General features: G+C 38.4%; 1 protein-coding gene across 1 annotated transcript in view; it reads left to right on the plus strand.

Annotated features, from left to right (window-relative positions):
- Nucleotides 1-14,627, plus strand: part of TBX18 (T-box transcription factor 18) — a 29,177-nt gene extending 14,550 nt beyond the window's left edge. Inside the window, exons 5-8 of the mRNA XM_036318111.1 lie at nucleotides 800-967; nucleotides 4,052-4,116; nucleotides 10,284-10,378; nucleotides 11,630-14,627. Of these exons, the coding sequence (XP_036174004.1) occupies nucleotides 800-967; nucleotides 4,052-4,116; nucleotides 10,284-10,378; nucleotides 11,630-12,354 (1,053 nt within the window). The 3' untranslated portion in view covers nucleotides 12,355-14,627. The remainder of the gene's footprint in view (nucleotides 1-799; nucleotides 968-4,051; nucleotides 4,117-10,283; nucleotides 10,379-11,629) is intronic.
- Nucleotides 14,628-16,780: the final 2,153 nt, after the last annotated feature.

The raw sequence follows: 16,780 nt of genomic DNA on the forward strand, positions 1-16,780 counted from the left end.
CTAACCAATCTACTTAGGTGAGTGCTTTATAGTTTTTCCACTGTTGGAAAGGGCACATTGCACATCTTTGTACATGAAATGCTTTTCTGGATTTTGAATATTTCCTTAGGATAAATTCTCAGAAGTGGAATCCCTGGGTAGGAGGTAGTTGGAGCATATTATCAGATTCCCCCAGCAGAGTCTGAGAGCACCAGTTTTCCTATCCCCAAGTGTCTGGGGTTTTGAAAGCCTTGTTGTGATGGAGGCATGGACACTGGGCTCTCTAGACAAACAAGAGACTTCGTGAACCACACATAAGGCAGACCTTGGGGGTATCCTTAAAGTTCCCTTTGCCCTTGAATAGACATGTTGCAGTCATTAATGGGGGAAGAATGTTCTCTGAAGAAAACCCTGGTGTGAGATATTTATTTTTTTAAGGGGATGGGTATGTTGGAATTTAAATAATCATTTCAATCTCACTTTTAGTTTTATTGGTTTCAACTCTGTGTTCCAATTTGGCTCATTATAAGTAAAATACTTGTGAATTTATTTTTGTATTTTTAGAAACAGAAAATTTGATGTTAAACACACTGGGTTTCACCTAAATAATGATTTTTTTTTTGTATTTTTATGCACATTTAACAGATAACTTCCTAGCTCTCCTTCTCCAATTTTGATATACTTTATTAAATTGGCCTTTCTGCATCCTTGGAAATTTTAATTTCCAACTGTGGTTTAATTTACATATTAAATATTTAGTCATGGTGTTGAGATTGGGCAGAAGTTCCTGATGAATTTGGCTTTTCTTTCCTTGACATAGATTATTCTTCATTCTATGCACAAATACCAACCACGCGTCCACGTCATCCGTAAAGACTGTGGAGATGACCTTTCTCCCATCAAGCCTGTGCCTTCTGGGGAGGGAGTGAAAGCCTTCTCCTTTCCCGAAACTGTCTTCACCACCGTCACGGCCTATCAGAATCAGCAGGTATTGTTCTAAGAATTGGTATCTTTCTAGACTTTCATTTCAGTTGTAAATAGAAAGCTAGCTCTCCTTTTACTGTATCTAAACATTATGAATTGCCAGAAAGCATTTGTCGTAGATGATGTTCAGGGTATATTTATCGTAGTAAAAATTATTTATTCATGAGTCCTCAAGTAAGACTAGTCTACTGAGGATTTTTTTTAGACAAGAATGTGTCTCAAGACTGACAGTGTAGGTTTACTTTCCATTTTGAGATATTGAATCATGATGTCATAGTAAACTTAGAAAGTGTGTGTATTGTCTAGGAAATAGACATGTGGAATATGAAAAGTGAATTGTATCAGAGAGCATGGGATTCGGTAGTTCACCTTATTTTAAAACTACAACCTACGTATAATGAGAAATCTTTCAGAAGCATTTATCCTTTTTAGTTATTTGGGGATATTTACAAAAAGGGCGGTTTCTTTCAAGATGCACTTTAATTGTGATAGAAGGTGATGCATATGTTTATAGCCTGAGAGATCAGCAATTATGGAATAATCCTTTCCTAAATTTGGGAATAAATTGATAAATGAAATATTTCTTGTCTGTTTGGGTAAGCATACATGTATTTTTAAGGCTGTATTAAGTAGGTGGAGAATTCAATCAAACCAATTATTTAATCCATGCAGTTCTGGTCAGTTTTTATAAGAAATGGGGATGCAGTTGAGGCTGATGTGGTGTGTGGTACATTTTTAAAAAGAATGTCAGCTGTCAGCAGAATTATTTTAGATCTCCGTTTCTCTTTCAATTTCTATACATCTCAGTTAAAAGTTTAAGGCTTTATAATCTCTCTGTTGTGGTTTCTGTTGTTTTAAAGCTTCTGAGGAGATGTGGATCCCGTCCTGTATGACCCCCTCTAAGTCGGAGAGGCTCATCCACTCTCATCCCTGTGCAGGCACCAGTCCCACTGCCGAGGGTCCCCTGCCCTCTCACACTCACATTGTCAGGCCTTTCTGCAGGCTCTTCGGAAGCAACAGGAAATTAACCCTTGGAAGGGCTAGAGACAATTAGGAAGCTATTCTTAAAATATATGTTAGGTGCAGAAAATGAATATTTTAAAGGAAAAATATAATGCATGTGGAGAAAAGAGCAGAGTCATTTAGTACCCACTCCATTTCATTTTCTTTCTCTGTCACTGTCTCTTTCTCAAACACACAAAAATTAACTGAGTTAAATGTTGTTGTTTGTTTGTTTGTTTGTTTTCTCCCAGCCTCTGTGACACAATAAATGAGATACAGTGAGCTCTTGGTACATGTTGGTGACTAACACCACTTAACAAATGCTGACAAATTGATTAAGAGAGTAGAAAAATTAAAAGAAGGGAAATAGATAATGATAAAATGCAATCATGTTTATTTTTAAACTTCCTAGCTGCTATTTTGAAGAACTTATGGAAAATTGGTAAGCAACCTAGCCTGGTGGTTAAGAGCATGGGCTCTAAAGTCTGGGGTCCCAGCCCAGTTCTACCACCAAGAAACTTTATGATCACAGGATACTTAAGCCTCAGTTTAAAAGAAAACATAAAATTGGGATAATAACTACATATGAGTTGCTATGGGAATTAAACATAATAATATGCATAAAACTCTTAGTACAGCATACATGGTATGCACTCAATAGATGTGATGTCAGTAATAAAAATGATGATAATGTTAATTGTGCCATAGGTCTTTGTTTAGACATGGTACCATTATATAAATCTGTACTCTTTTTAAAAAATACTGTTTTAAATATATTTAAATTATTTAATGTTTTTCAAACATTATTTAATGAACACAGAATTGAGCTATAATGAATTATAAAGAATTCCTTCCATGAGAGAGTGGCAGACACAATAAATTAATTGGCAAACCCTTACATTATGTAATTTATAATGTAGTTTTATCGACATACTAAAAGCCTATCATATGGAACTCATATGTCTCCGGTGTTACATGGCTGATTGGAGGATGGCTGAGAGCACACACAGGACTATATAGGGACATTGAAGGTGACTTTCCAAAGATGCCTTTCTTTGCCTTAGTGTTATCCAACAGTGTTCGTTTGTCCTCAACCAAAATGGTACAGTGAGAAGTATGTTCATCAACTTTGTAGATTCTGCTAAACCAAGGAACAGAGGAAACAAAGCATGCTGTGCTTCTTAGAAAGTAGGCTGTAAATTCCTCTGGGGAAAGTGGAGATCTGGAAAGAAATAGATGAGATGCCGTTTACTAGTGTTAATTGCAAGATGATATGACAAAAAAAAATTTTTAATGGAGATGATTAGACTATTTGTAAATATACCCCCCCCCCCACCCCGCCCAAATCTTGGGGTCTGAGTGGGAAAAAAGCTGGTTATGAGTCAACAAGTTAGAACTGTAGTTAAAATTAAAACATCATTTATTTCTACTACATGCATAAGACGTAATCCCATTAGAAGCTTCAAATAGTGGTTACTGCTGGTTAAGTACTCTGGTGAGTTCAGGACTCCATAGATAAAAGAGGAACAAGTAAGATTTTCAGATGAGATCATAAAGATGGTTCAAGGAGAGACAGAAAAATAGGCAGAAAAGTTAATGGAATGTATATTACCTAACTCTGAAGGAGAGAAGAATATGCAGGAGCTCAACAACATTCGGGCATATAAATGGCTGTTAAATTGAAGTTGGAGATGAGCTGTTTCCCATCACTACCATTGTAAGAGAAGCAGGATTCAACTCTATCACAGAGTTAAAGGGAAGAACTTTAGTTCAGAGAGATGGGAAAACAAAGGGCAAGTTATCTCCTTTTCTAGGCATATTAACAGCAAAACAAACTTTATTCACAGCACTTGAATTAGGGGTGGGGAATGCTTTTTCATAGCAGATAAACATTTGGATGATTTCTGAAATTTTCTTCTAGCTTTGCTGCTAAAATAATAAAATACATGGGAAAGGAGGAACACAGTAGAATCATCTGACATTTAATTTTGGAATTATTTGTAGTTCTTCCCTCATTTCCATTTTTAATAACCTTACTTGGCATTTATAATAAGATTCAATGTGATTTTTTCTCTTCACTCTGCAGATTACTCGCTTGAAGATAGATAGGAATCCATTTGCCAAAGGCTTCCGAGACTCTGGGCGCAACAGGTAAGTCTTAGTGAAGAACATTCTGGCTGTGGTAAATATATTTGATTGTTTTTATTGTTACCTTTCCATTACAAAGTAAATAAACTTACTTACATGGTTAGGAAACCATTTCTGATGAGGGTTTAAGTTTGTTAATACTATTGGGCCTTGTTTATAACTTACTTTTGGGGTGTAGTGTTGTGACCTGCCCATTCTTAAGGTGAACTTTGATGTGTGATGCCGGGGTATAGTACATGTTCCCCTGAAGGGGCCGGGCCGTAAGGAAGGCTGCTCTTACAGGTCCAGGGGCTTCCATATCCAAGTCCATATCCTCTCTGCATCTGCTCTTGGTTTAAAATTTGCTTAGTGATGTCACAACTATCTATTGATTCTGTCTTCGGAATATGGCAGGTCTCTTGTTCCCTCAGATTTCCAACTTGTATATGAAACTACTCCCCATTGCCAAGAGAGCTGATGTTCTTTAGTTTCCAAATTTGTCTTGGCTCTGCTGACAGCCACACACTTGTTTATTTTTTCTGTGTCGTGTTTTATGGTGTTTGTACTAAGTGGGAGAGCTACAATAATGAATTCCACTCTATTACTTTTATCAAAAAGCAGATCACCCTAGTCTGTGTGCCAAGAGCTTTTGAATTTATTGATATGATTTTATTCCAGTACAGTTCAGTGCAACGTTTTCTAAAATAACTGTTGATAGTAGTAGAGAGTAATAACAGACTAACGTTCTCCAGATGCCTTTTCAGGGTAAGGCTTTGAGTTAAATGTCTTTAGAAGCATTTTGTTTTTAAAAAGGTATTTGAGAAATTTTTATTACTTTACTCCAGAAATTATTCTACTACTCTTTGAAAACTTGATATTGATAGGTTGTGTCTATATGAAGCCAAAATTCCCAATTATCTTATTTTAGGAACAATGTCATTTAAAATTGTAGAAAGAAAACACTCAGGTAGTAGCCCAGATTTTTAGTTCTTTCAGCTGATTAATTGGGCAAGGCAGGTGTAAAGACCTTTTCTCAGAATACACTCAAGTGCTTGCAGAGACTTGATTTCATCTTTCAATGCAATGGCGTCGTTTAGGCACCATGCAATGTGAGAACTAAAAGGCAACTAAAATACTACTTGTAGAATAGCCTTTAACTTAGTGCAGGTAGATCAAGAAGACTAATAATAGGGCTTCCCTCTGCAATTCTTCACTGTGTGGGAAGATTTGCATGTGTTCCTATGCTACGATATGGCTGTATTGAAATTATTCTGTGTTTTTAGATGTCTGTTTCAATGTGGAGAAAAACTTTGCTTGGCTTTTGTTATGTTACATTGGCTCCTGGTGAACTTTGCTTTTCAGAGGAGTTCCTGAAGGTTGAATAGTTTAGAAAGGGAGATGGCTACTGGTGAGGTAGACTGAAGGGAGCCTCTGGGAGGACTCCTCTTCTAATTTGACAAATACTTTGGTGGAATCTTCTAGTGGTTTTGGTTAGAGCTGAATAGTATTTATTCAGTTAAGAGTCTTGCATACATTTCAGTTTTGTAATTAATTTTTTTAAAAGCAGAGAATACATTTATTAAAATTCACTGAAACTTCAGGAGGGCATCACTGAGGAATGGAGAGTACACAGCCACGAACCGTGTCCACATTCTCCAGTAGACAAGCTCTAAGCAAGACCTCACTGCTGTGACCCGGGGGGATCACACTGCTTACACACTGTTGGTTCATTGTTGAAGCAGTAAATTTAAAAATATTTTCAAAGGCATAGTTTGGGTAGATAATAATAGTGAATAAACCTACAAGTAGAAGTGAGATGATAGGCTGCATATGATAAGTTTTCGGAAAGATTTCTATAAACATCAGCATAATGCAAAGGCATCTGGTTGGGTTTTTTGTTTGTTTGTTTTTTAATTTGGTCAGTGAAAAAAAATCAGTGGCTTTGGTGAAAGTCAGCTACGAAGTCTATTGTTTGGTGAGGTAAAAATGCTAGGTGTAAGATGGATATTTTCCTTCCCTTTGGAGGTTTCAGGAGTATAGAGGCATGGCATCCATGGTGCTTACTACTATTTCTTTCTTGACTTTAAAACTTTTAGAGTTTTTAATGGATCTACATAAAATAATGAATTATGTGTTAACACTTTTTAAATTTTCTAAAACTTTAAAAATTTTATTTTGCTTCAAATGTTTAAACAATAATTTAGTATAGGGCAAACACGTTGAGCCTATACATAGCTTTCTTGGTTGTGAAATGAATAGTTTCACTTTTCTTCTTAGTAAAATTATTTCTTCTGCTTCTCATACTTAAGCTCTTCATTGCTCATTTTGGAATGTTAAATATCTATAAACCAATATTCCACATTTAAAAATATTTGATTTTAACATTTTCCATTGATACATGCAAAAGGCACTTATCTGGAGAAGAGAGAATTTGATCAGCTTTAAAGCTTTCTAATTTATGTAATATTTTCCTTTTTTTAAAAAAAAAGAACCTGAATTATATTTAAAACTTGGAGGGTACATTGATGTGGAGGGCTTTAGGGAGGAGTGATATTATATATATATTAGAGAAGAAAGCCCATGAAAAAAAGTTCAATATATTTCTTTACTATCCCTGGTTCTGTTGCTCTTGTTATTAATTTTTAATGCAAATTCTATTTTTATTTTCCCCTATATATGAAATAAACAAATTAAGCAAGATAAGAAATAAACATGGACTTGTGATTTTTTAAACTTTATAAAACAATTTGCTTTAATTAAAAATTATCCCTTCCTGGCTATTTACGGTTGTACAGCCTATTTTATAGGAATCAGTAGCTTCAGCTCTTAAAAGCTCTCCTGCAAGACATTTGCTACGTGAAAGAGAATTTATGTGCTGAGAATAGTTTCATTCTTCAGTTAGGCCTTAGGTTTGACCCTATAAAATTTTTTACTCAGGAAGGTACAAAAATTTCTTCTCTTTAAATACTTCAGGAAAAACATAACCATTTTACTAAATAAACTTGGCCATTTGATAGCATAAATTAGGGTGGTGATAAAATGTGGAAATTGTTCAAAGGCATCTTGTATAAATTATCGCCTTGGCTACACTCCTGCAGGAGGTGCCTTTTATCTTTTCTTTAACTAGACAGGAAAAGTCTCCATTACTGGAGAAAATGAAGGCTTTTTTTTTTAAAAAAAAGGTCCAGATTCAGCTAATAAATATTTTATAACTGTTTCCTGCAAAATATTTCAAATCCTTTCTGGAACTTGCAGTGTGAAACAGCAGCCTCAAGAAAAATATCAATAGCTCCAAATTAGATCACTTGTAGATATGTCACCTTCAGAACCTCTCTTTAAAACTTAGGGCGTCTGTGTTTGGGATGATCAATAGCTCCCCTTCCCCCCCCCCCCCCACAAGAATTTAGTCTATGGATTTGTGTTTGAAGCATAATAAAGTGTACGCTGCTAACGCAAGTAATGCAGTAATGCTCATTTCTATAGTTAATAAATTTTTAAGTCTGGTGGCTGTTCATTAATTATCTCTTAGTTAATCTCCTTTGAGACCGCTTCATGACCACTTTGGTATCTTTAATATTTAAAACTATGATTACTGAAACTCATCTATGTGGTAATAAAAAACAGTTTTATACAAAACTGTGTCCTAACATTCAAAATAGCTTTTTTTTTAGAAAGTCATACAAATTTAGTATTAGTCCAGCGGTCGGCAAACTGTGGCTCATGAGCCACATGCGGCTCTTTGGTCCCTTGAGTGTGGCTCTTCCACAAAATACTGACTTCTGTGCATGGGCCACGAAATTTCAATCGCACTGTACGTGCGCACCCGCACGTGGTATTCTGTGGAAGAGCCACACTCAAGGGGCCAAAGAGCTGCATGTGGCTTGCGAGCCACAGTTTGCCGACCACTGGTATAAGCTAAATATAGAGTAATCAGCTAAATAGCACCTAGCATTTGATAGTAGAGTATTAAATGACATGGAGGCTACATACAGGCTGCCAAACTCCCCCCTAATTAATACTTCAATGTACACAAAATGTTACTCAGCAGAGCGGTCTTGGATTTGGCTTGTGGTTCAGCCACAGATATGATGTCTGGTTTGCGAAAAATCACTTAATAGCAAACAACTTTAGAGCTAGGACAGGATTCAAAGCTTTTGTAGTCTAATCCTCACTTTGTGGGAAGCTGACATCCAGTGAGGTTAGAACAATTGCTTAAGGTCACATGGTGAGTTTTAGTGTTTCAGTCTCAATTCAATTCTCCTGACCCTCAATCCAGTGTCCTTAACACTGCTCTCTGTGGCACACTGATTGCAGCTGGAGCCAGAGTCTGCTCCTCTCTCTCAGTCCAGTCCAGGTAAGGTCCGTGCAGGTCCACTCTGTGCCCAGTACTAGCACCTGTGTGAAACTGGATGGCTCTTGGAAGTGTTCCCAGAGCAGGATCCCAATGAACCTGTGACTTCAGAAATGAGTCAGGTCCATGTGTGTCTCCTATGAAGAGGGTTCATGTATGCAAGCCTGTGCATGTACCACACCACCCATGCACACCCACATAGCTGTCTCCCATCACTAAGATGAAATAGTAATGCTCCTTATGGAGTCATAACAGAAATCAACAAATTAATGAGTCTGTACCCTGATCACTCTATAGCAGTGGTTCTCAACCTTCCTAATGCCACGACCCTTTAATACAGTTCCTCATGTTGTGGTGACCCCCAATTTCATTGTTACAAATTGAACATTATTAAAGCATAGTGATTAATCACAAAAACAATATGTAATTATATATGTGTTTTCCGATGGTCTTAGGCGATCCCTGTGAAAGGGTCGTTTGACCACCAAAGGGGTCGTGACCCACAGGTTGAAAACCGCTGCTCTATAGAAGCAAATTCAATGTGCAAAACCTTAGTAGAGAAGGGCAGGTCATGTTAGATGATTTTTATCTGCACACATTGCTTACCACTCTTATTGTTGGGGGGAGGGAAGGTCCTTTACTGGTAGTCTTACGTCATAGTTTCCGACTTAGAGATGCAGGGAAGGCAGAGGAGGTAGTGCACTGAGTCTAAGCTATTAGAGATGGACCTATCTTTAATATCTACATTAAACACAGATTACATATGTATATTAAATAAAACTGTATCTAACAATCACAAGAGATGTCTGAGTATTGTTTGACATGCAGGAAGCAGCTATTTCCTACAGTGAAGCTACATGTTTCATGAAAAGCACAATGTATCTACATTAATAAATTGTTTGGGGCTGAGGTGGTTGAGGGAAGAGTGGTGAGGTCTTGAGAATGGGCTAGTTAAATGAAGGGCCTCATTTCCAGAACCTAGAGGACTTAGTTATCTGATATAAGGAGGGGAAGACTCTGAATCATTTAAGGTAGGAGATACATACACATATATCTGTAGTTAGAGTAGTTGCCCTTGTTTTAAAATATGCATATATCATGTAAATAGTCCATAATCAATTTGTTCTGTCTCGTTAAGTGTCCATCCTTTAAGGGTATGCAGGAATTTAAAAATAATGTTTGATGCTAATCCTAGCTCTGTATTCCCTACCGCCCTGTGAGACCACCTTCTTATCATCCTCCTGCATCTTGGGTTGAGAGGCCAGTGCTGCCCCACCCCTCAGACCTCCTGTTGCTGGGGTGAGAGCCCACCCTGGCCACCCCAGATGTGATGGAGATCAAGTCCCTGAGAGAGTAATCAGTTTTCTTTGGATGAGTGCTCCCCTAAGCTGGCCGCTGAGGCAACGAATGATGGACAGAAATGTCTCTTAGGAAAGAGGTGGCTTCACAGGGCATGCTCTGTGGCAGAGACTTCCTCACCAGAGAGAGGAAGTAATGTAACAGGGAGAGGGGGTCGGTTCCCGATCACAGCATAGCCTTGGAGTCACATCAGCTAGGATGGCCATTCTTCACCTCAACTTAGCCCAAGGGGACAGCCTTTTATCCTCCGAGGTCGGCTTAGTTGTCTAACATTAACAGGACTTCTTGGGTGGTCATCCTCTTGTGCCCTAGTGACAGAATGGTAGCCCATCTCTGAAGCATTTCTTTCTGCCTGTGCCAAGCTTCTCACTTGCCAAAGTCAACACCACCGCTGCTTTCTGAGCTGCTTATTGCTGAGGAAGGCTCCAGTGCTCCTAACGCAGCTTCTTTTGTCCACCCCCCTCCCGATCCTTCCATTTAGAATGGGTTTGGAAGCCCTTGTGGAGTCGTATGCATTCTGGAGACCTTCACTACGGACTCTCACCTTTGAAGATATTCCTGGGATTCCCAAGCAAGGTAAATCACAGAGTCTTCCAGTCAAATAAACAGCCAGTTCCTGCCTAGAAGCTCAGGAACTGAGAAATGAGCAAGTCATTATTCACAGCGGCGACCTCATCACCAGCATCCTCCCGTTACAGGATCCAACTCTTTCTGTGTGGTATGGCGATGGACCAGGAAAAATGGCAGTTGTGGTCTTAGGTTAAGCCTTCGATGTCTTAGGCTGTTTATATATTTCATAACCTTCACTTCACCTTAAATCTCTTATTAAAATTAGAGGTGGACTAGGGGGCTCTGGTGCCAGGTGCACTGCCATTGCTGGTTGTAGTTCAACTTTTCTTGCCAGCTTCTTTCTTTTCTTCCTTCACCAGAATGAGCTCTAGGCAGGGTTTATGATGAGAAAGTCAGGCACACTGGGGCAGGCTTCCCTGGGCTCACCCCTGAGTATTTCTCCCAAGCTCAAGGCTAGTGTTTCCCTAGAAGAAGTTGCCTGGATAGGAATGACACTTCCATGCCACTTCCTCCTCTGCCTGGGGTAGGCAGGACTCTCAGCCCATGTCCTCACTCAGGCTATTTACACCTGATCCTGCCCAGCTCCCCACGGAGAACTTAGCCTGCTGTGTTTTAGATAATTATCATTGGTTGAATTGGACTTTAGGTTATTTTGAGAAGCTATATAAAACACTGTTGCTAGTGCAATGACTGTTTTACAACCTGTCCAGTCCATTGGAATTCTTCTCTCCCCCTAAGTTCTGTCACGTTTGCAAACACCAATCTTCCAGCAAATCCAGAGAGGGGATTCAGCCACCATCACTGTTGTTGATTGGACATAGGGCTTGCCACCCTCTCTATTTCACAGGACTACTTGTTTGTTGGCCATCTGTTCTTGTGTTAGCATGGGATGCTCCAACCTGTTTCTGGTTGGAAATGAAAAAATGTAAAGTTCTGCGCAGTACAGTCATTGGCACACGCAAACTTTCAGTGGCCAGCTGCAGATGTGTTTGAGGCAAGATGTGCTCTATCCTTTGAATTCCTTCTTTTTTCTTGCAAGCAAATATATTGATCCAGAGCAAGCTCTGCTGAAAGAAAAGATAAAAGCTTGGTAGAAGAGAGCCAATGGTTATACTTTTGGAACAAGATACATAGGAAGATGAAATTTATATGTTATAAAATTGCTTGGGAAAGTCAGTATCTAGCTCTTGTTGATAAAATTGAAAAGAAAATACGGCTGTGGAATTATTGCTCTTTCCATTTCACCTTCTCTCGTAGGAAATACAAGTTCCTCCACCTTACTCCAAGGTTCTGGGAATGGCGTTGCTGCCACCCATCCTCATCTTTTGTCTGGTTCCCCTTGCTCCTCTCCTGCCTTCCATCTGGGGCCCAATACCAGCCAGCTGTGTAGTCTGGCCCCGGCTGACTACTCCGCCTGCACCCGGTCAGGCCTCACCCTCAACCGATACAGCACATCCTTGGCAGAGACCTACAATAGGCTCACCAACCAGACCAGCGACACCTTCGCCCCGCCCAGGACTCCCTCCTATGTGGGCGTGAGCAGCAGCGCCTCTGTGAATATGTCGATGGGTGGCGCTGATGGGGACACCTTCAGCTGCCCACAGACCAGCCTGTCCATGCAGATTTCGGGGATGTCCCCTCAGCTCCAGTACATCATGCCTTCACCCTCCAGCAACGCCTTTGCTGCTAACCAGACCCATCAGGGTTCCTATAACACTTTCAGGTTACACAGCCCCTGTGCCTTGTATGGATATAACTTCTCCACATCCCCCAAACTGGCTGCCAGCCCTGAGAAAATTGTTTCTTCCCAAGGAAGTTTCTTGGGGTCCTCACCGAGTGGGACCATGACTGATCGGCAGATGTTGCCTCCTGTGGAAGGAGTGCACCTGCTTAGCAGTGGGGGCCAGCAGAGTTTCTTTGACTCTAGGACCCTAGGAAGTTTAACTCTGTCATCATCTCAAGTGTCTGCACATATGGTCTGATGAAGCCTTTAAGTCTAATATACATTCGAATTGATCTAATGTATTTTCTGTCCTCATTTTCTCTCTCTCTCTCTCTCTCTCTCTTTTTTTTTTTAAGAAAAAGCAATATGAAAAGAAACTATGAGTAGCTTGTAAAATGTACATATAATAGAAAATGAATGTTCACTGAGTTTTTTTGTTTTGTTTTTTTACTTTCTCATGGTGAGATCGTAATTATCTATGGTGTATATGTATACTGTACATAGCATGTGGAGTTTTGAAGTCTACAAAATCACATCCTCTTTCTGTTTTCCCCCCTACTACATCCAGTTGCACAGAGTATTGACATAAATGTAGTATGTTTAACCAGAGTTCTCAGACTCTTTCAAAAACCAAACAGCAAACTTAAAACTTGGCAATGATACAAACCAGGCTAAGACTTATAATAGTTTATCAGAAAAATGCTCTAGGCCATTTCATACTTGAGTGTTGATAAACAGCAGTAACCAGCACACGGAATCTTGTGATTTCTGTTATTGTTGGGCACAGTGTGAGAAACTAAAATGCAAAAGCCAGTCGAAGTTTTAGTGTTAGTTCTGAAGTATTATAATTGTGAAGGGTTAGCTTTTGTGTTCCTGTTTGCTTATCACAGATAGTATATGACCGTGGTTCTGTAAATCCATAACCCATAATAATTATTTCCCTAAGGAAGGTGGAAGAGAGGCTTGTGATTTTCCCCCCCATTTCCCAATGGGTATATAAGAGGTGTTTATTCATCTGCAGAGAATAAATTTCCATTATTTTGGATTTTTGCTCATTTTATTTAGTTTACCAACTAGTCCATTAAAGAGTGTTCTGTAAACATTTTTAAGTTCCAGTTTTCATTGGGGAAGGGATATATGAATGGAATGGCAAAGAGAAAACAAATCCACATCAAATTCTTTGATTCCAATAAGAAATGTTTATCTCTTTAAATCAAGAGGAATAATATTGTCAATTATCCCTTAGATTTTTATAGTGTGGTTTTTCATTCAGGATATTTTTTTCCATCTTGCTGTGAGATTCCTGACCCATAGTCTATTAGCAAGGAAAAAGGCATTTATGCTAGTTATTTATGTCTTGTAACTCCTACAAATTGAAACCTCTCCCCTTCTTAACCTTGTCTCTCTGTCTGAATCCCAAAACAGATAGATTCTAGGCCTTTATGGTGTTAAGTAACACTGTAAGGAATTTCAGGGGGTTATCTCCAGCAATCTGTCTTTTGGGGGCTGTAGTGCAAAGGCCAAAACCCGGTACTATAAAGGCCCTCTTGGAGGAATAAGGAGGAAGATACCAATTATGATAAAGGAGCCATAAAACTTTTAACCTCAACAGCATTTTTAACTTTGAAAAAGAAAACAGCATTCATTTTTTAAAAATTCCTAAAATAATGTATACATGGTTTAAAATATCAGAACAAGTAACCTTGATAGCTCATTATGAGATGAATAGAAAAGGCTACAAATGCATGGTGAGAAACATTACCATATGTCTGTTGAGAAACTAAAACAATGTGTCTGTCCATCAACTCATTGCAGTTCATATATTTTCCAAGCAAAAGCAGTGTGATTGCCTTTAGTGCTAAACAGAGTTGCTTTAACTCATCCCTAGTTTAGATGGGGAAAGAGTGTAGCTCTTGATGGTCTTTCAAGCAGCACAGCTGTTAGATGTTTCGGGGATTACTATTTCAACAGGATTTGCACAGGTTGTGACCCTGTTTATAGATATTGATAAGTTTCCTCATGCATTCTGTAACAGTTCATCAAATTAATTTTGATTTTTAAATTTAAGATTAGCATGAAGGGACATGAAATATTTCCAATAGGTGGGTCTATATAAGCTATTTGTGTATGGTATTAATAGATTGACAAAGACATGGGAGAAGTCCTATGAGTACATCCCAGCCTTAGTGCTTTGTATAATTCAAGGAGGACAAGATTTTTCCATATTCAGAAAACATGGAAGTAATGATCTGTACACATATGCATTAATAAGGAAAGCATTTTCCTTTTTGCTGTTGGTGGTTTGAAATGAAACCTTAATACGAGTATTATTAATCTTTTTTATTTAGCAATATTGTACAAATGCTGTTTCCTTTGGTTATTCTGTAAATATTAATCACATGTCACTTCAATGACTAGTCTTTTTATCATTATATTAAATGACATACATGCATTGGTAATTATAATTATATATCTGTATTTTATTTTTAAAAGTGCTTAAGAAATTATATATTAAAGTGTGTTACTAAAGCCTTTTATGACGTTAGAGGGTAATCATTTAAAATGTCCATAAATGTTGCTCCAAGAATAAGCACACACATAGCATACCCCAAACACAAATTTTGTAGCTTTCCACTAGAAGGCGTGGAGAAATGACCTTTTTCCCCCCTTTTTCCTTTTTCATGTGTTAAATATAATTTCTTGGTGCTCTGACCATGCCACTGAAGGTGAACCCCTGACAGAGGTTGAACACATGCAAATTCAAATGTGAGGAGGGCAGTGTGGTATGTTTTGTTTCAGGTCCAGGGGAGAAGGGCAAAGATACAAGAATGAGCTGCTTGTACCACTGACCAGTGATGACAGATCACTTCTAGACCTTCTGACGAGAAAACATTCCAAGGGGCATTGCGATGAGGTGAGGTTGCTGCTATCACACCCAGCCACATTTTGAAAATTAGCACTTGCTTCCATACAAACTCCCTCCCAGAGGTCAACAGCTTTTCACAAGTGGGGCACCCAGTTGCTGACCCCTATTTCTGGAATGTAGGGGGTCAGGAGACTTCAGTGGCCCCCAGAGGAGGTTGGGGCACAGAGTTGCTGATATAGCAAAGGATCACTATTTACATTAATTTACACTCACTACATTAGTTAAGGACAATTTTGAACAAAAGGAACCTCACTTTAAAACTGAATTCTTGAGACATCACTCCTCATATTTAGACCTATAAGCTACTTACACTTTAATATGAAATAGATAAAGAGAAGCTTTATAGGTAGCTGGAGGTTTTATTAGGATAAAAGAGTAATATTTGGAATAGGGTAATTCTGGGAAGATTTGAATAGGGGAAAGAAAGTGTAAGAAGAGGGATTTATAACCAAACGAGGTATAAAGCCAATAAAAATAAAACTTCTTTCAAGAGTCTTGGTAGAGTCGGAGGATGCTCCTTTAACGCGCTAGTTGGATAAGTCTGTAAAGAGTCCTTTATTTCAAATAAAACCATGCTGGGTTTCCTCCTGGGGTATTTATGGACCCATCTTTTTTTTTTAAAAATATATTTTATTGATTTTTTTTACAGAGTGGAAGGAAGAGGAATAGAGAATGAGAAACATCAAAGAGAGAGAAACCTCCATCAGCTGCCTCCTGCACACCCCCCTACTGGGGATGTGCCCACAACCAAGGTATATGCCCTGACCGGAATCGAACCTGGGACCCTTCAGTCCGCAGGCTGATGCTCTATCCACTGAGCCAAACCAGTTAGGGCTATGGACTCATCTTTATGGAGGTTTTCTTAAGCCTTCCACTGGAAATCAAATAATTTTATTAAATTATTACTACATTGTGTTTTAATCTTGTTGATTACCATTCTTTATAAGAGGTTCTTAGATAAGCTGAGAGTGAGACATACATGATCGCAGCCTTCTAGGAGCTCAAGCTTAAAAGCATTGTTAGTGCTATAAATGAACAAATAATATATATTCAAGTATAGAAACATCTAACAAATATATCAACTTAGTTTCCATCTACATGCTGATAGATTTTCAAATAATAAAGAAATTTTTGTATAGAGAGAACATCATTTCCTTGGGAATTAGGACACTTGGTTTCAATCCATGGATTTCCCAATCATGATTTTGGACAAAAGCTTAGCCACTTTAGGTCTCAGGTGTTTTTTTGTGTGAAAGAAGTAGCTGGGATGAAAAATCTTTATAATTTCAGTTTCAAATTCATATGACCTTAGTATAACGATAATATTCAGCTTAATAGTAGGAAAATAATTTTATAAAAATATACCTTTTGGAATATGGAATATATGTATTTACAAAGAACACCACTAGGCTTATTTTATTTATTTACATTTATTTGTTTGTTTGTTTTTTTGTTAATCCTCACCTGAGCATGTTTTTTTCCATTGATTTTTAGAGAGTGGAAGGGAGGGGGAGAGACAGAGAGAGAAACATTGGTTACCTCCCACACGTGCCTGCAACCAAGATATGCCCTTGACAGGAATCAAACCTGAGACCCTTCAGTCCATGGACTGATGCTCTAACCATTGAGAAACCTAGCTAGGGCACCACAAGGATTATTTTAAATGTATTGGCCTACTTGTAATTTATCTTTTAAATGGAACTGTGCATTGTTTAGTTACAATATGTAGGACATATTGTATTTTAGTATTTAAAGGAAG

Source organism: Myotis myotis, unplaced genomic scaffold, assembly GCF_014108235.1.
Source record: "Myotis myotis isolate mMyoMyo1 unplaced genomic scaffold, mMyoMyo1.p scaffold_m19_p_7, whole genome shotgun sequence".
NCBI classification, from domain to species: Eukaryota; Metazoa; Chordata; class Mammalia; order Chiroptera; family Vespertilionidae; genus Myotis; species Myotis myotis.